The sequence below is a fragment of the Lonchura striata genome, chromosome 7 (assembly GCF_046129695.1).
Source record: "Lonchura striata isolate bLonStr1 chromosome 7, bLonStr1.mat, whole genome shotgun sequence".
NCBI classification, from domain to species: domain Eukaryota; kingdom Metazoa; phylum Chordata; class Aves; order Passeriformes; family Estrildidae; genus Lonchura; species Lonchura striata.
This window is the reverse complement of record NC_134609.1, coordinates 24,187,501-24,213,056: the sequence shown is the minus strand read 5'-3', so window position 1 is coordinate 24,213,056 and position 25,556 is coordinate 24,187,501. Positions and strand designations below refer to the sequence as shown.

Here is a 25,556-nt window from a genome sequence, read left to right as displayed (position 1 = left end):
AAGTGCTTTGCAGAAGACACCATTTTTTCTTTGCCTAAGATTGTTCTCCCAAGACTTGAGCAGAGTTTAACATTTTCTGTCATTATACTATACAAACTTTTACACTGTAAATATTTATGTAAATACCTACTAACCATTTTGGTAGCTCCCTCTCCGAAGCCAAACCAAGATGTGTTTTGATAGGTCTGCAGAGTTCTTTGGTACTAATTTTCTAGACAAGCAGTGGGTGAGGTGACTGGACCCTTACATACTTCTGAGTCCAGCACCCAGCACTGCTAAACATCTCATATTAGATCTCGGAAGAGACAACGTGCTTTGTGACACCAAGAAGCCATGAAGCTGAAAGCTGCATTTCCTGAATGCACTGCTCCTGTCTCTGAAGACTTGGGCTATAGCTGGCCTTATCCTCGAGCCTGATGTGAGGTGCTTAACAATTTAACCACTTCAAGCAGCCCAAAGTCGCTCCCCTGCTAGATGTGTGAAAGGCTCAAGACCCTACAAACGGCTGAGGGAGGAGGGGCACTCAGGAGAGCTGTGACTGGACCAGGAGAGAAGACATAAATAAATCCTTCGATGATGCAGAGGTACCTCTCTCTCCTCAGGCAGGAAGGTTCCCCCTGAAGGTCACCTGGGGGTACAGCATCAAGCCGCCGGGAAAGCACCGGCTTTCTCATCCTGTCCTTTTTAGCTTGAGAAGAAAGGGTTTCTCAGTGTTCACACAGTGAGGACAAAAGTAAAAGGTCCTAAACACTGAGGCTTTGTACATGCCCATCTGTCGGTGGCACAGTCACTGTGCAGAATGAGCATTCCTGAAACCTCAGTCGAGCCCAGACTCCCTTTTGAACACCCAAGACGATGATACTGCACAGTGCTGAGGAACTACCTCGAGCCTATGGTCTGACAGCCTCAGGCCAGACTGAGCTGAAAAGGGAAGGAAAATGTGCTAAGCAGGGGCTGTGCCTCAAAGGTCTCCTGGGAGGAGCACAGAATCAAGAATATTCGGAACAGGAAGGACCACTGAGCATGCACAGGTATACCTGTAATGACCAAGGAGGGAGGGCTGAGCCCAGTGGAAAGAAAAGATGATCAAGAAAACAGAAGGATTTGAAAAAATGTCCCTAAGTACATATTGCTAAATAAGTGAGCATGAGAATTCTCCACCACTGAAATGACAGAAGAGTGTAAAGAGCTGCTGCTGCTTCTCCTGGCTTCACTGCAGACTCTGAACTGGCTTTCTCCCACCCATACATACAAAAATGCAGATTCACGTAGGCAAGTATTGTCATATAGAGAAAAAAAAAAAAAAAAAAAAGAAAAAAAAAAAGAATATTTATGGTAAAATAGGCAGTGATGATGATGGGATGATGGGGATGGAAGAGACAGACTTCATCAAAACCATAATATGTAACTGCACAAAACTGGCATCAATCTTAGAGCTGGTTGTCTCCAAACCTGCAGGGAAGTGTGACTAGAAGGCAGAGAACAGGGTTTTTTACAGAGTTAGAGACCTTGAAAGTTTTAGGTGATTTTTATGTAACTTAAAAAAAAAAAAATCAAGATGCTGGTATAATCCTATTAAAAAGTGTTTAGAGCTCTCACAAATCCACAAATCTGTCAAGAATTTATGGGCTTAGGCTTGCAAACACTTATTACCATCTGCACCGCTTACCCTTCATGGAAGGAGCTATTTAGTACTAGGAGTTATAAAGCTGCCCTTATGCTTTTTAACAGACAAAAAATACTACCACTTTTAGCTGAAAAACAGCCTTTCTGAAAAGTAGAGGGAGGAATCAATTTTAAAACAATCCATGAATTGATCATGCATTCCAATATACTTTTTAAAAAATGAGAAGGGTAGGGGGGAAGAAAAGGTAATGTAGGCAGAAAAAAGAAAACAAACAAAATACACAACTATAGAGTGTAGAATAATTCATTTAACCCCACTTCAGAGTAAGACTTTCAAAAATAGAATGCTTTTGGTTTTGCCAGTCCTCCTCTGAAGCTAGGATATGTCATTCTTCCACTTTCCAGTACACTCTCACACAGAGAAGCACAAGACACGAAAAAAAGGAGAGGAAAGGAGAGGAGCCCTACAAGGGGGATTTTAAATTTTGTTTTAAAAAATTAAATTCAAAATGACCAGCAAGCCAAACAACATTTCCAGATGCTGGTAAAGTGAAGGAAAGACTTTTTTTTCACAGAACTCTACTGTTATCCTCAAATTCTAACCCATACTAGTCCCAGTCAGGAAGCTTCTTCCAAGTGGGAATTACCCCCAGCAGTTTTGGTATCGCTAAGGGAAGAGCCTGCTGTCGCTACCAGATTGGGGTCCTGAGACTTTCCACACAGTGCTTGTGTGCAATGTGTGGCTGTAGCTCAGCAGGTCACACAGACATTTCTACAAACTCTACTACTACAGGTTTCCACCCATGTAGGAACCTACATAGTTATCCCGTGCGGACCAGCCCGGGTACAGCTGCATGTGAAGCTGTCGCTCCTTTCTTGCTAGTTCATAGTATTTCGCTTGCTCTTCTCTGGATAACGCGTGCCACTGGGGTGGAGAAAAGACAAAAAGACAAAATAAAAAGCACTAGTGTTGGGGTTTTTTTAAGCACGTTAACAGCAAAGTGTGTTATTTATACATGTAAGTACAGTTAGAATCGATTTTCATAAAAAAGAGATAAAAACAGATGATCTGGCATGCTGACATTCATATTTTATTTACAACTCTAGATTATAACTGCAGTTAAATCAACTGAACAACAACTAATCATTTATGTGCACTCAACCCCTTTGTCTCCTGTTGAGAGAGGAGAATTAAGAAATCTGAACAAAAACAGACAGGAGGGGAGATGGTCCAGAAGTTGAACCACTTGTCCTGAGCCAGAACTCAGTTACAGATTTGGAGGCGTCTCCCCCACTGGTACTTCCTCACCTCTTCTAGCTTTTACAGGTGCTGATACTGGTACTGTGCTCAAAGGTTTTTCATTTCCCATTTACTTTTCTGCCTATCTTGGGGCGAAGTAAGAATCTAAGATTTTTCATCAACCAGTCATGGAAATGATACTGAAATAACACTGCTATTAATTAACTCTTCCCCATTAATGACCCCACCGGCAAGAAGTGCCTGTGAAAACTAGAAAACAAACCAAGGGTTTAGCCATTTCCCTACCATTTTCACAAAGGTAGAAAAACACCCTACCCAGTTTCAGGCCCTGCTTGTGCTTGTCCATTGTTACCTACCCTTCGACCGAGGATTTGGTTGATGGCTGCACTCTCTTTCAATGTGCATTCTGCTACAACTTTTGCTCTCATTTCCTTCATATACAACATAAATGCATTAAGAGGTTTCTTTATGTGTGGCTTCTTTTTCTCTTCTTCTTTTTTGGAGTCCTGATGTTTTCTGAAGAGTAAAGATATAACAGACAGAGACCTCACAGTGAGAACCCCCTGTGAATTTATTAAATTAATCCCCTCAATCTCTCTAATATTAATCCTCAGCAATCTCTGGGAAGAGGACCAGAAGGTTCTCTAGAGCCTTCACCCTGGCTGCTGTATGGGAACAGTCTTAAAAGCATTACAAGAAAACTCACCTAACGTTTATGCAACATCACCAAGTACCCTCTGAGCCCCTTGGAACCTTGGAAGGACATGGGCTCCAGAAAAATTGAGCTCTCCACAGGAAGAGCTTGAGAATGATAGTAAATAATTACACCCCTTTATCAATGGGCTCTTGTCTTGTCTAAACTTGTTACCAGCTCCCTGCAGCTTTGAAGAAGCCATTTTTTGATTTTTGTCTCATGTGGTGCATCTGTTATCTCAAGGCTTCAAACTAGGCACTGAGTAATAGAGAAACTGGTCAAGAAGTGTGAATCTCGATCAAGAAAATTCCACTTCCTTTTGAAACAGGTGAAATTAGTAACTACTTGCCTATGTCATAGAATGACTCAAAGACTGCTACCATCGTTTGGACACACTTTGGTAGGTAAACCACATTCAAATCAATTATAACAAAAAAGGAAAAAAAAATTGAAAAAAATATTTCACAGCAAAAACATCACAAACCCAAGTCTTTTTACAAGCCACACATGCACAGGGGATGCTTTGAGTATCCCAAAGAGAAGAGAGGGGAAGCAACAACTTACGAGCTGTGGAGTGAGCCGACGTCGCTCTGGGAAGATTCCTGTTTGACTGTTGGTGTGACTATGGCCGGGTGAGGAATTCCAGTTGTATGTAAACTATGGTGTGGCGGGACCATGTGTGGAGGAAACCTAGAGGAGAGAAAGCTGTGTAAATTGTCAGAATAAAAATGAATGAATGGGGAGGGATGTGTACACACATTAAAAAAAAAAAAAACAACTGGCATATAACAAGCACATGACAGCTAGACAAAGCATATGAAAGCTGGCAGCATTAATTAGCAATAAATTAAACATAATGACTCTTCTAATGTCATTAAAGCCAATCTTCCCCTTCATTATCATTACTGACACGAGACATCATGATTTTTAACATTAACAAAAGGCGAATTCAACTGGATGAACTTGTATGAAGGTGGAATTTCAGCTACCTGAAATAAAATCCACCAGTCCATTTCTTTGCTAAGAAATTATGTGTGGCAGCCAAGGAATCAATTTTTATAGTTTTGAATCATGTTGCAAATTTAGGATGACATCTTTTATTCTATATTGACAGCAAAATAAAATATTAATGCCAACACATTCTAGGTGCATTTTTGATAATACTTATAGATGCCTCATTAGCTACATTTTGTTGATGGAGCAAAAGAAAATATTTATTTGTGTCTAATAAATCTCTGAGCCACACTGCTTTAACAGAAGGTGGAAGATTGTGGAATTTTTGATCTATTAAAGTAACCTAGAAAGGCTTTAACAGTCTAGCCTTTATAAAGAGAAAAAAATGTTGTCAGCTTTATGGTTTATGGTCATATACATGGACAGATCCCGGTCCTGCAAATGGATTCAGAGGGATATGCAATCCTTCTGCATGAATCTAATTGCTTGGTCGGGATCACAGCACAAACATGGCACAATCATTCAGACTTTTTACATTTTAACAGAAATGAACAAACTTCTTAAAAGCAGGATTGATTTATATCATTGTTTCTCAACAGTCTCAGACAGGTTTTGCAGTGAATAAGGAAAGCACAGCATGACTGACTGCCTTCCCCCTATAAGTCAACAGGTTTCCAGGGAATGGGTTCTAGCCTAAAATTATGTTTCAGAAATAACTTTTCATCAATACACCAGAATTAAAGTGATCTGGCAAGGGCTTTTCTCACTGCAAATCCCCACTCTCATCCCAGATTTTGAACAATCTGATCCAAGTAAAGTAACCCAAGATTATGGAACACTCAATGGGATAAATAATTATTTCTTCTATCATAAACATACACTGATTTTTTTCCATGCAACAGGATTTAAAATGGAGTGATATACTATGGATATCGCAGTGTGTAAGCATCAGAAATATAGTGGGGCTATCTTTTTCTCTCCCCTCTTTTAAATTCCAATACGAAACTTAACAATCCCACCCCTATGACTGCCTAGACATTCTCTACATTCACAAGATGACACAGAAGTACTTTCATGAACAAGAGCACTGTCCACTACAAGCTCTGAGGATCTTTTGTCTATCAGCTGGTTGTACTCAGGATGATTAGACAGAACTATTTTGTCTTTGAAGGCAGTGGTGGGAGGAGCAAGGACTGACAGGGAGAATATGAAATTGTTCAAGTTGTAGAGAATTGCAGTTCTTCATGAACAAAGGCACGGAGAGAAGGGAGGCAGGAAGGTGGGATGGCAAGGGAAGAGGAGAATGGGTAGCAAAATGGTCATTCCTACTTCTGCTAAAGACTCACGGACACAAATCGCCAAGTGGATTGTCCAAGTGCCTTCCCACTCTCTGACAAAAGTAGCTGGGAGAGAAGCACACATTTGAGGATATACTTTGGTTCATGGTAGGTCAGAACAGAAGACAATGTCGAGGCTGCAAAGGAGACTGGCATCCTTGTCCAAGTTCTGCCACAGAACTGCTCACCATCAGCAAGACACAAACTGTGCCTTTGTATTTTTTTTCTGTTCCTTCTCTACTTCCATGTGTATGTATTTTGATTGGACATACCTAAAATTTGTTCATACAGAGCCTGGGACCTTCAGACATGGTACAATGCAAATAAAAACTGGCAGTATGAGTTGGATTAAAAAAAAAAAAAATAACTAACAAACATGATCAAAAATAAAACTGGTGGCAAAAACCTGACCTCCCTGAATGCAGTCTAAACACAGTGATAAAAGGTTGAGGCACATCCTATCAAGTGACTGCCCTAGACAAGACCCAGTGTTTCAGAGAGGACTATACTGCTGGGGCTGGCTAGGCCAGAGACAAGGGGACAGTGAAGGATGAAGATGGAGATGAAAAGCCTTCCTTCAGAGAGCAGGCAGGAAGAGCTCTGCTGGTCTGACATGAGGGCTCAGCATGGAGTGCGGTGGGCATGTACCAGCAGGGAGAAAATCTAAGTACAGAGCACAACATACACACATTGTGTGAAAGCCTGAAGGATGGCAAAGCCTCCATGACCTCAGCTGGGATATTTTACTCACTGGGCTCTAAACTCCAGAAACAGCAGCCTTCATCAACAGGCTCAGTGGTTATTTTCAGGGTTTCAGTTTCCATGAGGAAGTGCTGTGTTCATTACCAATGACCATTCACATTTTCATACTGAATCTGTCCAATTCACAAGGCTGTCTACTGGACTTACACACCCATTCCTATGTTTAGGGCTATAAAAACATGCTCCAGAACCCAGAGCTGCTCTCATAATCCCATGGACTTCCACTGGTGGGATGAGGGTTCAGCCCAAAATCTGAGTGCCTGCTCATTTCCATGTTGACAGCCACTCACATGGCAATATGAGCAGGGGAAGGGTGCTAATTTTTAACTTCCTGGCTATACTCCAACTTCAGTAATTACATTCAGCAAAAGTGAATTTCCCCTGAAATTTCAATTACAGAAGGTATTTTCCACTGCCACCACTTAACTGCTGTGCAGTGTTTGTCTGGTGTAATTCTGCTAAATTATTTCCTGATTTCCTCTCACAGCAGTTGTTTTTTCATAGTAGGACCACTGTTTGCCCATCACTCAGTTAGCCCTGTCTCATTTTACCTTAAAGGCATATTACAGACAGGTAATGAAGGATCAAGAGATCTTACAGGCATAGTACAAGCATACAATGTGAGTGTGGAAAGGCTACAAGCAACAACTAGGAGTAGTAAATGGTTAAAACAACCTTAAGACACTACCTTAACAGTCTAAACCATTTATGAAAAGTCACTATTAGTCACCCATTAACCTTTTATAAGCTATTCATAAGCACACTTTAACTAATAAACAGTAATTTCTAAGCTTAGGGAACTAAAGGTTGGGAAGCGCTACAGGCTCCAAAGATCCACACCATAATGCAGGTAAAGATGGGAACTACTTTTGAAGGAAGGCTCTGGAAAACTGTGGATGGAGGGGTGAGGTTTGAGGTCTGTGCTGACTTGGGGCACAGCCAGCACAGCAAAGGCAAGGTTTGCAGCAGGGCCCTGCAGGGCAGCTGCCCAGGGCCAGCATCTCTGGAGGTCAGCATGGGCACCACCAGGAATCTCCTGACCACACCAGACACCTGGACAAGGGCTGTCCCCCTGCTGAGGCCAGGCTGACACAGGAGAACACACATGAAATCATGTATGAGAGCACAGCTTGCCCAGAGGGTGCTCCCATCTACAGGAAACCAGAGAAGTTTCTGGTCTGAAACAAAGGGTAAACACCTTAAATCAATTCATCCCCCAGCACGTGTGCCTGAGCACGTGCACACGTACGGGCTTCTGTCAGAGACAAAAAGAAAGGCTCCCTGAGTATATGCACACCCCTCACCTTCGCCTGAGACATTCACCAGATTTTTTTTTTCTCTAGACAAGTATTCCATGAATTGCAATAAACACCCTAAAAATTCTAAGCAGCTCATTATACACCACTGTCTCCTTTTATGGCTCCAAGCCAGAATATAATGATGAGTCTTAACTTGTTAAGGACAACTAATTTTTTGTTCCTGGCTGTCTCAGGGGCTTCTCTCTTACTCACTCTCACTTTACTTCACTGTTGACATGTTTCTGTTAACTGGATGTCATCTGCCTGCCTTGATTTTATGCACAAGCAGTGGGATGCATTTTTCTGTGCAACAATTCTGCTTTGAGTTGCATTAGATTTGTCATTATTCTCTCATTTTCCCCTTGCACTTGTAACATTTCATCTATTCCTGCCTTATTTTTTGAGCCACGGTGCACCCACATTATGGTTTATACATGATCTTGCTCCCTTTGAAGCCGGCAGATTTCAGAGCCAGCCCTCGTCAGGAGAAGTGCCTGCTACCAATTTAGCAGGCTGAGGGCCCCGAGCTCCAACAACTCAATCTAAAGGGGGTCACAGGGTGGCACAAGCGAGTGTCAGCAAGTGCTGTTTAATTGCCAATCTAGGCTTCTCCATGGTGTTTAAAGTATAATGACCCATCACTTAATTCTGAGAAGTCCTGGCCCTGCTGCTGAATGGAATGAATATCAAAGGATGTGCTAGAACAGGGCAAGGAGCCTACATTTCCTATAACTGCCATAAGTATAATAGACCTCTACTTCTGTCGTCCCATTACCACAATAATGTATTTAATTTGCTGTGTACTCTTTTTAACTAGATACCTTTCATAAAATCTATCTTGGGAATATAGCCCCCCTTGCTTCCACATCTCCCCCCTCCCTCAAATGACTAGCCTCTCTAATAATAATTAAACTAAATCAAGCTCTACTTTGCCTCACACCATGCCTGCAAGTCTTTTATAGATATTAAAAAAGATTAAACAGGGGGAGGGAACCATTGCTTAAATTTGCAGCTCTCTCCCCAGCCTAGTATTTTTTTCCGTTCTGGAACTACACTTTTTTTTTTTTTTTAAAGTTGATTTTCCAGTTGTCTATTTGCTGGACCAGCATTTTAATTTAAATTCTTGTTTTTTTTGCTTACTTATCTAAAGCACACACCACACTGTTTTCCCACCCATTCATTCACGAGCCCTAGGCACAGATTTCCACTTCTCAATGAGGTGTGCTTCCCCCCATCCTCACCAGTCTTTTCCTCCTTAGATCATCTATGCACCAACGGTCACATGTTAAACTGCAGAGATGGAGAGGAAGGGACAGAGCAGGGAAGAGATGTGGAACCTTGCTATGTAATGCATGCTAATTTAATTATGTGCCATCATCAAAATGGATTAGCTGTTTCAGCCCATCAAGAAAGTCTAAACTTCCACCGATTTAATTAACCAGGCTGAAAATCAGATGAACAGAAAATAAAACTATCATTAGGAGCAATTACTGATTACTTAAACATAGTGCTGCCAACCAGTTTGTAAATAAAACTAGCAGCCCCTGGAAAATTAGATGGAATTAATTGGAGGTAGGGAGGGGGAGAAATATATACTTCTAAAGCTTTTGAGGGTCAGGCAGGCCCTTTTATGTTGACTATTAGTGTTTGGAGCTTTGGGAGGGGAAAACACAGCACAATAACCTTCCTCCCAACTCTGCTGAAGAGCAGTCCTCCTCCCTCCTGAGCCTTCCCTCCCACGCACACAGCGCTGCTCTGGCTGATGGCCACCGAGAAAGCAAAGGCTATCACAACTTCTTCCTTTTTCAACATTACATTCTCCCAGCTCTTTCATTTGGTTTGGCTTTTAAAGGTGGCTTCTCACTCCTCCACCTCTCTAAGACAAATTCTTGAGGCCCAATGACAGCATTAGGACACCACCTTCTCTTCACATGGGAAGGCAGCCCTCGCCCTCTCCTCCACCCCACCAAAAAGCTAAGGATGGATGTTTAACTAAAGTGCTTTCAGAAATCTGCTGCCTAGATGAAATGCTTTCCTCTCCTACAGAGAGTGGGAGGAGGAGCTACATTTGCTCTTGATTTAGGACCTCAGTATTTGAACTCACCTTGACATGGAAGCATTGACGGTCAGAGCTGTTGGGTAAGGGTGACGGAAACCCCCTGTTGTGATTGGGTACACTGGCTGACCTTGCCTGGCAAAAAAGAAGGGAGAGAGAGAATGAGAGAAAGGAAAAAAGGGCTTTAAAAAAAAAAAAAGAACAACAAAAAACTTCTCTCTGCACAGTAAGCTTTATTCTCATTTGATCAGAACAAAAATCTTGGGGATTGTACAGCAAGGATCAAAGGAAAGAAACACAGAACAATTTGAATGCCATAAATCTGATAGGAATGGCTAATTAAATTTTATAACCTCTGCTTATGTCAATAGAGACCCTCTCCCCAAGCTGAAACTAGGTGTTTTGTTGTAATAATTAAAGGCGAAGTCTCGCTTGCTTTAATGGAGCCATCACACTAATTGAGGGCTACACATCCAAAGGAAAACAATAATGAATGTAAATTTATACCAAAATAAAGTACAGTGAATCAAAGGACTTCAGTTGCGCTTTGGGCCTCTTTCGGTATTTAGATCTCGGTGAGAAAACATTAAATTAACAGAGCTTAATTTGTAGCCTTTTGTCAGATTAACAAGTGTTGACAAGAGTTACCGGGGGAGAGTCCCCAAGAAGTATTGTGGGTAACCAATAGACAATCACACCTCATTACAATAATTAAAAAATACAGCAACATGCAAAACAGCATCCTCATGAAAGACACACAACTTTTTCTGATGGAGGTTTGTCTGTGCTGGCTAGCTCGTTTCATCTGTCTTTCAAATACATCATCTGACTGGGCAGGATGCGTTTGGGGTGGGTACTATGCCAGAAACACGCCGGCCAGTGGAGGATAAATGGGTTGGGAAGTTGATGGTGAAGTGCAAGTGGCAAGGAGAGGGGAAATGAAAAACTTGGGTTACTTCTCTGAAGTTGGCCATGCGACTCTCGTAGAGCAAAAGCCAGTGTGATGGGGGTGTCACCCCTCAACACAAATCACTGGGAGAAGCTGTAAGAGCTGTGGTAGGCGAGCACACCATGGTGTTGACTTGTTCTGAAGCAGCAGGGACAACAGAGGTGGCCATTAGCACCTGTCTGGTGAAACTGGCCACATATGGCATCATTCAAGTGCTCTGGCAGCCATGGCATGAGGTCCAGGAGGACAAACAAAGGTCTGCACAAATACAGACACCCACATGAGCAATGGAGTATCGGTCAGTGAAGAGTTTCTTCCCTGTGCTCTCATGTCTTTTATATCATTGACTTTTGGCACTACCTGAGTGTATTTGTTTCAAATGTTGAGAATGTTCTTTGAGCTAAGGAGCTCCATGCAGTCTACAATTGTTCAGGGTGTCCTTTGGAAAAGGTAAATCACCATAAACGAGGAAGAATTTCAGATTTCAGGGAGCAATGCTTTGGATTTTTCTTCTGCTCATGATGTGCTCTTCTGGAGAAACAACATTCAGCAGAGGTGATGGACATGCTCCACCCTCGGGGTGGGAGAACCTCTACCCAAAATAGCTGCATGACCTCCCAGAAGGAAGGGCAACCTGCAAAATGGCCAGAAGCTCCACCTCTCCTGCAACAACACTTTTATGCTTGAGAAAGGCCTCCAAGGCCTCTGATGCCACCACCTCTCCTTGTGACCTCCTGCCCTGCCCTGCTCTCCTATGTGCTGTTAAATCCAGTTCCTCATGGAGGAACTTGTGGAGAGGAATTTCAGTACAACTGGCCAAACAACCTCAAGCAGGAGCAAACTACTTTGAACTTTTGGCAATTCATTTCTATAAAAAATATGATCACCCCAAAATAGTGGAGGCCTATTACACGAGAAAAACAGAGTAACAGTCTTGATTTATAATGTAGAGGACTGTTGTATCCAGCAATACAAAATTATTTTGTAAACATTTATATCAAATATACTACACAAAAGGCTTAGGCAGTGCTTAAGTGTATTATAAACCTATTGAGAGGTGGCAACATAAGAAAAAAAAGAAAATAAGGACTCAATTACTGCTGGAAACCTCATAGCCAGCAAGGCTCTGCAAGTGGGATCTGAGATGTTGAAAATAAAACAAAACCCCAAACTAATTTTCCAATGCCTTTTCTTAGCCAGTTTTAAAGTAAACTAATTCCTTTTTCTTGTTTAAAATTCCATTCCTCAGATGCCAACTGCCAACTGCCCAGCTGCATCTCAACTAGGAATGCTGCTCACTGGCCTATGTAAAGCTCTACTGTTTCATAAGAAAAACAATAGGGTTTTCAATAGATAAGGCAAATGAAATTTAAAATTGCAAATTTGTAGTGAGGATGGCCCTAGTGAAAAAAAAAAAGGGTCTGTGAGAACCACCCTGAACCCCTAGAAAACCAAATCCAAGAAAAACTTATGTGGTGCAGTGTAAGGGCAAGAACAAGGAAAGGACATTTCTGCAGAAGGGTTTAAAAATTCATGCTTCATGGGCTGTCAGCTGGTTGGGATGACACGCAAAGCTGTGTCTAACTGCTCAAGTTTGTTTATGACCACATGACCTGGCATATATTTTAATTAACCTTCATGAGGTGGGTAAATTCATAACACTCACTGAAGTGGCAGTTGGCAAACAAACTCATCCCAATACATGCACACACACACACACACACACACACACATGAACATATATATTTTTATGAAAGTTTTACACATCAAAAAAAGAAAAAAAGAAATTAAAAAAATGGAACTCCTTACTGTGGTACTAACCATCCTAGCGGATGGGGGATTTGTCCTACAGTGCCTGGTGATAATGGATAATAAGGAGATATATCTGGAGGATGTGGAGGCCTTGGAATTCCTATAGAAAAGGAACATAAAGCAGCGTCAGTACTGAAATGTGGAAATAAATAAAATATAAAGAAAAAAATGCCTATGTTTCTAAATTTCTGTCAACTTACTTTTATTAAAGTATTTGTGCCTTCACTTAGAGTTTTCAAAGGCTTTTTCACATTCTCATTTTTTAAACAAGAAAGAATGATGTTATTCACTCCCTCAGTCACCTCTCCAGTCAGAGATAACTATTTTCGTTATTTAAAATTCAGCAGTCTCAGATACAATTTTGGTGTGATGCTATACTAGATATTCTCTTAAATGTTCAACACAAAGATGCACTCTGCAACAACCTCATGGTTGTTTTAGTTTCAAAGTCAGCCAAAAGACCACATGCCCTACCCATGTGGTGACTGGGTACTCAATAACATGGCAGTATTCCAAAGTAATCTCAAGAACAAGTTTAAAAGTCGTTAAAATTGCAAATAATGTTTGCTTTTAAGCAAACCTAGGAAAGCTTTTGTGAAACCAGGAGTGGAGGTGAGGGCCCCTGGAAATGTTTGGTAAAACCAGGGGCAGGTGTTGAAGGTGTGCAGGGGAGGATAGAGAGCTCACCCATCCTCTCTGGATGAGGTACAGCTCCTACTCAGAAAGCAGAAACCAGCTCCAGACACAAGCCTTAAATATGAATGCTCCTTACCTTAAGAGCAAATAGGAATTACTCAGAGGAGTAAGGGTTACAAAGCTGGGTCTTTCAATTAACAAGCCATGGCACAATTACACAGCAGAAGCAAAATTAAAACAGAGAGCATTAGAAAGAAGGGGTACGTATTCAGGGCTAAAAATTATTTTTTTAAGTCACTTGGGAAGCTTTTAATGTCTAAATTAAATCTCCTTGTGTGACATTTTCATGCAGACATAGCTTTTTCTCCATTACAAAACCCAAACAGATTAACTGGGCTTTAACCATCCAGTGAGCTATTTGCACACTTGAAAGAATGTTCACAGAAGAAAAGTAAACAGTCTACAGACGTTAATCATATGTTTTACGATAGCCATTTAAAAGCTATTCCCTGTACTACCATTATTTAAATGAGAGGTTGACTATGCCATTCACTTGCAATACCCAGGGATGGTGAGATGGATTCCTTTCAAGCCATGTGAAGTCAGCATTAAGCACAATTAAAAGGGGGCCCCAGTTGAAGCATATCAGGTGACAACCAGCTAATGCACAGTCTCATTCAAGGGCTGGAGTTTAGATAAATTATCTGCATAAGTTAGGGCTGACACAGAGTGATTCCTTTGACATTAATTCTGTTTCTGATGAACTTCCCAATTAACTAAATGGGGTTTGGATTAACAAAACCAAAAACCACTGTCACTAGGAATTCAGTACAGCCTGGAGAAATAAGATTGACACTGTTTGACTTCTTTGGGACCTCAGGTTAAAAAGGGACTCTTAAAAAGTTAGAATAACATGTAAATTCTACTCTGTAACACCAATAAATCTAGTCAGGATTTTACGTGGTGCTCTATATTCAAGCAGAGTGCCCTTCAGGCTGAACTTAGAGTTGGGTAGACTTACATTGGGGAAAAGAGTTGCAAGTGTAAAGCTGGAGCTAAGTAGTTACAGTGGATGAAAATTCAACATTACAGAAGAAAAATGGCTGAACTCCTGACACAGAAACAATGGGATTTGGGGAATTAAAAGAGATTCATTTTGAAACCGGTCATGACCCACCACCTTTAAAATTCCAGCTGCAATTTTGTAAGTGCAGATCACAGAATGTACATGTTTAATTCTCTGGGTCGTGCATGCAAACCAAGCACTGGTAGATTGAACTACCAGGTGGGGTATCATGCTTGGAAAGAAACACTCCTGCAAGCGACCCCACACATGCAACTCTGGTGTCACCCTGCAGAAGCTCTATGAAAATTCACCCACTAGGTTTCCTTCTGAAGTCTAATTGGCTTAAAAAGAAAGTATTTTATCTGGGTTTGACATTTTACATGCCCCCTTTGGTGCTCCAGCATGGGAAATCCATTTTCCTGCACTCGTCTCCCCCGATGCGCAAAAAGGGAAGATCCACCCACTCTCAAAAGAAGCCCCAGAATACTTCCCACCTACCTGTTTTGGGATCTACGTCAGCTGGTAAGTGTGGAGGAGGGTTTCCTGGTGTGAAGTGCTCATTGCTGTATGTGATAAGCGGCGTAAGAGGGTGTACATGGTGTGGGTGCTGCACAACTGGCACTTTGTTAGACTGTCAAGAGAAAAAGGTTGACACTGTTAGAGCAGTGCTGGGCATCCCCCCACTACAGCATGAGGTATGACATACAAAAATCTGAGTAGCCAGGATTTCAGTGTGATCCTCAGAATTTTCCAGATTCCTTCTTGGTGTCACCCTTGCAGTTTTCCCACCCTCTTGCTTAAAACCTCCTCACACACTCTCTCTGCTGTTGAGGTTCTTTAATCTTTTTGACCTGTCATGCTCCTGTACGGAGCAACAGCAATTCTTTAAAATTTTTCCTTTCTATTTTATAATCTTGTGCTTCACCTCCAAGATGCAGGCAGACTCCTCAGTGAGGGGCTGAGAGAGTCCCCCATTTAATTAGCAAGAGACCCAAATGCTCACTGACCTGTAGGTCTTTTCCTTTCCCTTTCCTGTCCTCAGTCTCAGTTCTGCATTTTACTGCTCATTGCAAATACTCCAGATAAAAAGCCTTTGTAGTGCTGGAGTATTCCCTTCATCAGCAAGCATTAAGCTGACAAGCGATCACCTGCATATTTTATATATATATTTTAGAAGAGCTGATTAATTATCAATTCATCAGAGAGCATTAATAAATGGAAACTGGATACTGATTAATTAGGCTACTAAAATATTCAGCTATATAAATAATGGCAAAACCCCCCAGATAAAGCCATTGAAATTAACACTCTTGTAGGGGGAATAATCACGTAGATATCATGAGGTTTTCCTCATCACATTCCTAGCTCTGGGGAAAAAAAATTATTTTTCTCAACAACAATTTTTAAAAAAATGTAAAAAGGAGTGAATGAATGAAAGAAAAAGGCAGGCTGAACTGTAACTTACCCTTACAAGATCACAAAGAAAAAATTAAGCTGAAACCAGCTGAACCGCTGGACCATTTACTGCGAGTAATCCAATTGCAAAAAACCCTATTCCCCATAGAGGATTTTCACTAAAATCCTACAACAGGGACATTTAACCAGATTAGGTACCAGCAAAGATAAAGAGGCTGGTATTAGATGATGAATGGATTAGAGTCAGGTTTCATTTTAGAATGTGTCTTCATTTCCTTTTATTACTTTAAGTAAGGAACAACTTGCATTAACATCAAGTAAAAGGAATCACATTAAAATAAAGTAGTGATACCATGGTGGCTGCGATAGCGCCGCTGCTGTTCAGGGCCTGCCAGCACTCTCCTGTCACCCTCCTGCTCCAGGATGGCTCCAAGCCCACTGCTCATTCCCCAGCACCCCCAAACACATGCACACACCCTCACCGTGTCTAAGCCACCTTAGACAAGCTATTGCTATTATCTGATCTGGCTTCCAATGCTCTGAGCTTCCCTTAAAAGCATTTCAAAATAATTCAGTTATTCTTTGGGAAAGAGCTTCTACTATGAGGAAGGAAGAGGGATGACAAACTGGGAGCAAGAAGGAAAAGAAACATCTGTCTTCCCTCAATAAACAAGAAATCTCTCCATCATGCTTTGGCCAAATGAAGCCCCTTTGGCTCCCCCAGCACTTGCCATAAGTGGCTATTTGGGCTAACTGCTTTCATAACTGCAGAAAAAACTGTGCATCCAAAACAAGCCAGCCAAGAGCTGTACCTGTGCTTCCCACACCTTCTCCTGTGTTCTTCACCATGTTCATCTCTTTCTGCCACCCTTAAACAGGATGATTCCTCTCCACCACCAAGCACTCGGCACAGGGGATCTCCCCTGTCAAGTGGCCACCACACAGGAAAGAACGTGGTCACAACAGCCAGTGCAATGATTAACAGCACGTTGTGTTGCTGGGTTGTGGGTCAGATCTGCCAGCTGAACAGCCAAGGACAACTTCTGGCCACACAGATCCATAATGGTTTCATATAAGGAGGAGATATGAGGATTTGGCTCTCCAGTTCAAAAAGTCAAAGGAGATGCTCTAACCCAAATCTGTTCAAGTGAACCAACCTAAGCAGTCCAAAAGTAACTGAAAGCTTTGGTAGGGGTTTCACCTAACAAATTATATTTCACACCACACAAAGTAGCTGGCATCTACTCAACAACACATGACATTACAAGCCAAATGACCAGTTGATGGGGTTCACAAAAATGATCATTTCCAATAAGAGCTATTTTTTTCTGGACAAGAATTGTGTGAACGCCTGCTGTTAGGTGACCCACAGTGTGGTCCCATTTATTGAAGAAGTTAATACATGCTGTAGCTTTGTGCTCTCCCAACTCTATCTTCACAACATTGTAAACCTCACCCAGACCCTGACAGACATTAAGTGCTGTCTTCCACAGAGAGCTTATTTTCACAGAAACTGGAGCTGGTTAGTTAAAAAAATAAGTAGAATAACATTAGAGGGTCAGACTTAAGCCGACAAACAAGAAACAACACGTGAGAGGAAAGCTGGAATGACATGGCTCCATCACCAAAGCCAGATGTACCATAGGGGGTGACATGTAAACTGTGGGACACCACCACTCCTTGCTTTGATATACCAAGACCGCCTGCAATATCTCCACAAAACAGAACAACTGCTAAATTATTATGTATTGCACTTAAACATGTTTCTGAGACAAATAAAAAGCAAAAGGAAAAAAAAAATCGACAACTAAGAGTTTGAACCTTAAGTCTGTAATTTTTTCCCCTGGTAAGTAGTTTTTGTTTAGGCTACTACCATGAACTCAAATGAACCACTCATATAAATGTGCCAGGGTAGGATACTCTTTTGACACTCTGATGATGCTGGGGCAGAGGTGGGGGGAGAATGTACCAGGAGAAAGGAAGAAACTGTCAAAACATGGTCAAAAATATGCTCTCTGGGACAGAGGAGTGTGAGCCACTTCCCAGGGAGTTGGTCTGCCTCTGTACCACTACCCAGGGACAGGTTTCCACTCTGTTTTTCACTGTTTAGCACACACTGGGGAAAGGAACCATAACTCCCCTCAGAACAGCACACACAATTTGCAAGCCAAGCTAAACATCTGTAATATGCTAAACAAGCTGCTCTTTAAAAGTACTGTTCCTGAAGTTAACTAAGCTTCATTGGAAAAGAAAAATAAAGGGCTATCTGGGAAAGAGCAGGATTAATCCTGCAGATGCATCTTCCTTTGAAGTCAATGGGAGCTCTGCCTGAGTAACAAGTGTGGTCCTAACCCCATCCACTGGCAATGAAAGGTAAACCACAGAAGCCATCAATAGGAGACACCCATTAGATGACTTTAGACATCCCCCTGCAAAAGGCAGTATTTTCCAATATACATTTGTGAGCACTTTATCAAGGGCACTTTTAAGCTAAGAGCCATTGTGAGATGCAGGCGTTTCTCTTGCAAACTGAAGAGTTCCATTTATGGTTCTGCCAGGCATGGGAAGGGGAACTGCCCTGGTACACACAGATTAGCATCAGGACATGTGGTAACAGGACAGGAACAAGTGGAGATTTCTCAAGAGGAATCCCCGCACCTAAGAAGTACCAAGCCCTCTGCTGATAAATCACCCCTCTCCACCGAAAGCTGAGGTCTCATATGCTAGGTTAGAGGTCATGCTAAAGAGCTGCAAAAAGACAAGAGAAGTTTGCTTTTTCTTGGTTAACTGCTGCCTGAAGCAACCAGAAGAAATTGTCCCCATAGGGGTTCTACTACTAAACATCCCTACGTGAATTTGAAATGCTTCTGGGAGTGCTTAAACACAGATCAGTTTAAACAATAATGGAGCTCTAGAACAAAAAAAAAAAAAAAATCCACACCAAAACCACAACAAATTTTGGACTGATTAATGTTTGAAAGGAGTACTGAGATCCATATAGACTAATTTCTGATAGGTGCCTTTAGGGAACAGAAAAAGGTATCTTAACTTCAGATTTAAACTGCAGGGGATTGTGTGTATAAATTGCTGTGTATTAGTCTTTGTTGCATGGTAAGGACATTTCATTAACAGGATGAAAGATGGTTCTATGCGTATACAGCCCAATTTAATACACCCCACTGATGAATACTCCCCATTTATTGAATAAGTTAATACATGCTGTATAAATCAATAGTTCCTAAGTCTCTGAAAGCAACATAGGACTTGCACAAGATGAAACATTGTATTGTTGAGCACACAAAAGAGAAACCAACCTCTAAACAGGAAGAGTTTACTACTGCAATTTCTGCTTGCAAATTCATGGCTTTGGTAAAAAAAACACAGTAGCATATCAACTCTAAGTCAGAAAAAATCATGCCAGAGACACCAGAGGATGCCCTCACCAGGATAACATGGGGCTAGTAAAAGCAGGTCTGCACAAAAAGCCACCCAGGCTGAAAACAAGCCACCATGCCATGGCAGCATCGCAGCGGCCAAAGCCTTCGGCCTCTGACTCCTTTCCAGCGCATCCCGAGGGCAGGGATGCTCCTGCCCCAGCCCAGCCTGCAACTCCAGTAGCTGCACCCCTTTCCCTGACCTGGGTGGCCTCTGAAATATCCTGCAAGCCCTGCCTGTGAGGCAGGGAGGTGCTGCAGCCCCCCGGGAGCCCCTCAACACCCCACAACCAGGAGGGATGGAGCAGGTGCTCGCAGCCGGACCCCCGGAGCCCTGGCCCCTTCCTCCACCATCAGAGGAATGAGAGCTCTCCATCCTCCTTAAAACCTATTAACCAAGAGACACCGAAAACAAATGGAGCTAGAGCTCCGCCTGTCTTTTTGCCATGTCCTCCTCTTCCCCACTTCCTTTTCTGCTGAAGAGAGATGGGCCCTGGAAGTGCCTTTATGAGCCAATACAATACAATAAAACAAAAGCAGCACAGAAGAGGGTTTGTCAGCCTTCTCCCCTCCTCCAGGGTGGATGCAGGTCAGCAGTGGTCTTGAATTAGCAGGCCCTCCTGGAGTTGCTCCCTGGGCTTAGCAAGAAGTACCATTCAATACCAGTTCACATTAAAAAATAGGTTTCTCTGTCTTTTCCAGATGATGTTATTGCAGTTATGCTGACTGTGAACAGTGAAATGCTAAAGATGCTCCTGAACTGCTCTGCAATTCCAAAGATGCTTATAAAAGGAGGGCTTTTTTTTCCTAAAGTTTGATCTCTCCCTGATTCTGCCTAGGAATGACATCCCTACACGACATTCACCCCCTCACCAACATTGCTGCAAATACTGAAATCTTTTCCCACTTCCAGCAGAGTCAACACCACCCAAAGCAAAGCATCTGCAAGCACCACTGCAGGTCTGGGGATCACCCACATCAGCAGCCACTCTGGGTGGCACCCCAAACTACACCAAGGAAACTGCATACCATTTAGGTTAACTGAGAAGCTAAAACCAACCAAACCCACCAGCTATATGCAACTTGGTACTCATCCCCTTCAAAAATTCAACACGAGTGATGAAGCATTTCCTGAAAAAAATCAAATATTTAATTTTACCCAGCCCTGTTTCGGTAGTGAAGTCACAATTTATTTTTTTAAGGATGCTTTCACACCTGACTAAGCATTTCTGAAAACTACTTCCCCTTGCTCCTTTATGGCTGATACAGTGGCCTGAGCCCTTTCTCAGTTTAATGTAGCTGATTCCTGCCTAAGGTCCTGCCCTAAGCTAACTGCCCATTGTAGCAGGAGACAAGGCCTCCATTGATAATCACAACTCACCCTGCTAAAAAAAGGCTCATTTTCTTCTTTCACACAAATGATGACAGGACCACTGACAACCATGTGCTGGGACAATACCCTCCCCAGGCAGAGCCTTAAAAAATAACCCCAAAAATCCTGCAACAACTCCCACTGCCCTACACTTAAAATATAAATTTAAAAAAATAAATAAAATGGGCACACACACACAAACACACTTTTGCAGCCTTCTGTTTCTTCCCCTTCCCCCTCTGACCACTTCCCAGGCCAGTGAGTGTCTACCTGCTCCTGCAAGAACTGCTGGATAAAAGAACGGCTGGATTTATTTTCAATAAAACCCCGTGATCTATTAGCAGTCTCTCAGACAAAACAATAAAATCAGCTTCCTGGCTCTAAGTGTCCAGCAATTCATTCATGAAAAGAATAATTTGGGGTTTTTTCCCCCCCTTTAACTCAGATGAAGTGTCCCCTGAATATTAGAGAGCTAAGCCACTGTGCTTGACATTTTTCCACATCCTTCCTGTCAGGGTGCGAAGGTACTGAGGGGAGGGGGTGGGGAAATGAGGATTTAAGATGTTCAGGAAATTTCCACTTAATTTCGCCGAAAGGCAATTATGTGAAATGATCTGGTGACAATTAGCATACGCCAAATCCTCTAGTGTACAAGGGGAAGGACTGGGGTTTAGCTATCTAATTACCGCCTGTTAGTTCCGATGCAGGAGGATAAAACACATTGGTAGTAAAACATTATTAAGTGTGCTCACACTCAGCTTTCAAAGCTGTTGTGGGCTGAAAGTTTACTATGGTATTTGGAGTGGGGTTTTTATTTTTTTCTTTTTTTTTAAGTAAAAGAAAGAAACTTGGGGTTTTAAATACAAGTTAAGTGCTGTAGTCTTGGACAATGTGGTGTAACTCTAATGTCAGGTCAGACCCAAACAAGGACCTGCTACACAAGTGTATAATTTGAGATCCTTCAGCAACACTGGAATTACATCTGCAGCAGTCAGATTTTTACCTTATTTATTCTCTTAAGGCTTCACTGATAAAGAGAAAGCACTCTTCTCACCTGCTCTGCCTCACTTCAGCATATGAATTCACACACCAGTTTCATCATCTAGAGCCCAGAACTGTGGCCTGCATGTATCCAGGCAAGCCTTACACTGAGTATCAACATTAGAGATTATTTGATCAACAGGTGGATTTTCCCATACCAATAAGACAGAATAATGCTCAGACCCTTTAATTTTCAGATAATAAAGCACCCAGATTTATTTCTTCCATTACAAAAGGAGAGGCAGTTTCTTCCCCAATGAGACAAATACTCCGTGCTTTCTCTGCATACTTTAGTTAATTTTAATTCCTAGACAGATATCATCTCTGCAGAGCAGGCAAGCCTTCGTTCATTCTAACAAAGCAAAAAAGCAAAAACACTTGGCATGTATTACATTAAAACTGAAAAATACCTTTTTGCTAATCCATACCAGTACAAGGTGTGCTGGATGCACAACTACTAAGCAAAGAGATGGGTGAAACCAAAGCAGGTCTCTGAACACAAACAGGGTAGGAAGGGGAGAGGCACAGAGCAGTAACACAAGCACAAAAATTAAGAGAAGATGAGAAGCAGAGAAAAAAGCAAATATAAGCAAAATAGCACTTATAATTGCCCCAACAGACCTTGCTCCATGCTTTTGTGTGAATACCTAGTGATGCAATTTGATTTACTGCCCAACATTATCTGAAATACCTCATTATAAACAGCTTTATTTCTTGCTTATAAACCACTTATTTCAGCACTGGACAGACCTATGTACTGTAAAAGAAATAGCTCCTGATTTTTATTAGGGTATCTGTGATTTCTGTCTATAGCAAGAACTTGAATGTGAGGCTGTTAAAAAACTGCAAGAAATGAAAGAAAATTAGCACATATGCCTATACTTTCTTGTGCTTGGCAATTTCAGTAATAACAGTGTTATTAAAAAACTACCATGCACATACACATCTTAAGATGTGATGAGAAGTTTTCAGTACAGCTTTTTAAAACGCAGCATTCACAGCGGACTGTGCTCAACACCGATATAGAACACATGTAGCAAATGTACATTACATTCCTTAACAAATAACAAGGCTCTAAAAACTGTTTTCATTTTTTTATATGCTAAAAACATTACATGCAGCACAATTAAGCAATGCAATTATTAAGTAAATCCAGACCAATTATTTCTTGAATAAATTCAAAAAAGTTTCCTTAAAAATGTTATGTTAAATTCACATCAAAACTGAAACACCTTGCAAGTATTTCAGAAGAAAAGTAACAGGTACATATACACTGTGCTGTCAGGCCTTTTGCCCCAAGTCCCAGTAAAAAAAAAAATCCTCTGAAGGTAAAATATTTGTGAGATCTCACCACCAGTCTTGTAAAACCTGCATATACAACAAGATGCAGCGAAAGAAGAAACATCTAAATAACTGTCCTTTTAGATGAATTACTTTTAGAAAAATTCTACACAATTGTAACTCTTGTTTTATATAAGAAAAGGTAAATAAATCAACTAAGCTGATCAGGCAAAGGTACCACAGAGTACTGAAGTGATAGAAATCCTCCTGCTGGATTGAGTGACTCTGTAAGCAAGTCTGACAGTTAGAAAAGGAAACAGCAGAAACTCAAGACTTCCACAAAACCAACAGTGAAAATGTGATGCATTGTAGAATGCTTCAATAAGTTTCTATTTTCTGTGTGCAATTACAGGTAATGCACAAAACAGGCTGAGGGGTACCTTTACTTTCTGTAATATATAATAATAGGAGAGAGTCTCATGGACTTCTGACAGCAAACACAGAACCACTGTATTAAAACATGTGTTACCTCATATTTATCAGCTTTCAGTTTTATTTTTCATATTCCTTTATCCCCGGGTAAAATAATTCTTATGCAGTGTCCCTAAAATTTTCACCTTTCACACTACAGCTGAGCTTCCTGAAGAACTCAGAAAATTTAACTGCCAACCAAACACAGGATCAAAAGCACCCAATAAATAGTACTATGTACTATTTTTAATAATTAAAACAAAAAATCTCGTTTCGTGTATGACAAGAGTTAAACCATTCCATCTCCAAACCCCCTGAACTGTAACGTATGTGCCCTGCTACAAATCAACTTTTCTTCCTTAAGAAAAAAAACCCCAAAACCCCAAACATTTTTACCTTCATGGTTTCAGAGTTTAGGAAATATCGTACTGAACTGAAGAAAGCTTTGAAGTGGCCCCCTCCGCCCCAAAGGAAAAAAAGAGAAGAAAAGCTAGTGATGTCATGGTCACTGTGTGACTGCCTGACTGCAGATGTAACACGGCTCTACACGCGCACACGCTTCTCCCTCGCTGGTAACCATTGTTCAGCAGCCAGGAATCAACCCCCGAAACCCTGCTGCACACCGGGCTCTGAAACACCGCCCCGCCAACACACCCCGATCCCACCCTGGATGCACGAGGGAAAAAATCCCTTTCCCCCTCCCGCCCCTCCCCAAGCAAACCCCAAACCCGGAGGAGGGAAGGGCGCAGAGGAGGAGCGCAACAACTGTCCCGCTGCACCGGCGTGTCGCGACAGCGGCTCTGCCGCGCGCTCCTCGCCGCTGCTGGCAAATCAAGCGGCATCGAAAAGTCCCGCTTCCCCCTACTAAAAAAGATGATTACCATAAAATAAATAAATAAAAACAATGTAGCTAACAAAGGTCACAGCTGGAGAGCCTTGCATGGTTTCTCACGCTCCCCCCCCACACACACTTTTTTTTTTTTTTTTTTTTTGATTCCACACAGAGGAAGAAAGGGAAGGAGAGGGGGAGAGGAGAGGGAGAGAAGTCACATCAGAAGTTCAATGGTCAAGACGGAAAGCGCGCACGCAGAAAGTGCTACTCACCCAGCAATTCAAATTGAGATGCCAGCAGCCGAACTGCTGGAAGAGAGAGAACCCAGAGGCAAGCGCTCCTCCTTTACCACTCAAATCTTCCATTCCCACTAAAATTGCATCCCTCGGGTACATAACAGCTTTGTCTTTCCTTCTGTTAACCTCAAAAACTTTTTTTCTTTACTGTCTAGATGCCAATTGTGCTGGCTTTGTATTATTTTCCTTGCAGCTTTTCTCTCTCTTTTTCTTTCCCCGCTCCCCCCCTTCACTTAAAGTACTGGAAAAGCTGTCTTAAAAGATCAAGATGTCTCCAGTTTTTTGGCCTGGTGTTTTCTGAATGCTCAAAATCCACTGTCATGTTGGCTGTGAGAGGTGTCTTATTTCTAAATTGTCGGCTGCAGTTATCAAAATTTAGAGAAGCCTCCTGTCTTTTCCAATATAGCACTTTACCATCATCCTTCCAGGGAGTGGGGAAAAGACTTTCTCTTCCCCCCCCCGCCCCCCCCACGCAGGTATGTCTGTTCACAAGAGCTAAAAAGCAGTTACTTTGGAAATCAATGACAATGCTACTCCAAGCCAGGTTGCGCAGGTATTACTAAGTGCAGCGAGGAAACGCCGGCCGGCCGTGAGGGAGCATGATCAGTTAAGTGTAGCAAGCATTCACTTTATCTGCAAGATTGTCAAATCCCTCAAAACAAATTTCTTAGGGGGAGAGCTGTAAGAAAAGTGTATTTTCTTGTCATTGTAACACTGAGGTGACATTTGGCAGACCTTTACCATTAGCTCTGTTCTCTCCCCCTCCTCCCTTTTCCCTTAGTATTTAATATTTCTGTAAAACACTGACCTATTGCAACAGGGATGCAAGAGGAACTTTGAGATACAGTGCCCTGGTTACTGTATTTCCCCAAGCTGCTCCTAAATGAGAATTAACAGGGGCATCCGAGAGCATTGCTGAACTGAGCAGGGGTAAAGCCTTCCGCCCTGTGCCTTGCTCTTGC

At 41.9% G+C, this 25,556-nt stretch overlaps 1 protein-coding gene across 16 annotated transcripts in view; it reads right to left on the bottom strand.

The window, feature by feature from the left end:
• TCF7L2 (transcription factor 7 like 2) overlaps nucleotides 1–25,556 on the bottom strand; it is a 172,848-nt gene that overhangs the window by 12,115 nt on the left and 135,177 nt on the right. For 5 of the 16 annotated variants that reach the window (XM_021525963.3, XM_021525968.3, XM_021525989.3 and 2 more), the window contains 6 exons: nucleotides 14,950–15,082; nucleotides 12,747–12,849; nucleotides 10,037–10,123; nucleotides 4,146–4,271; nucleotides 3,244–3,403; nucleotides 2,444–2,551 (listed from right to left, as the gene is read on the bottom strand). In XM_021525963.3, the coding sequence (XP_021381638.1) occupies nucleotides 2,444–2,551; nucleotides 3,244–3,403; nucleotides 4,146–4,271; nucleotides 10,037–10,123; nucleotides 12,747–12,849; nucleotides 14,950–15,082 (717 nt within the window). Of the gene's footprint in view, nucleotides 1–2,443; nucleotides 2,552–3,243; nucleotides 3,404–4,145; nucleotides 4,287–5,881; nucleotides 5,939–10,036; nucleotides 10,124–12,746; nucleotides 12,850–14,949; nucleotides 15,083–24,570; nucleotides 25,094–25,556 lie in introns of those variants that run through there. The other 11 variants (XM_077784694.1, XM_031505277.2, XM_031505278.2 and 8 more) reach the window with 4 other exon arrangements.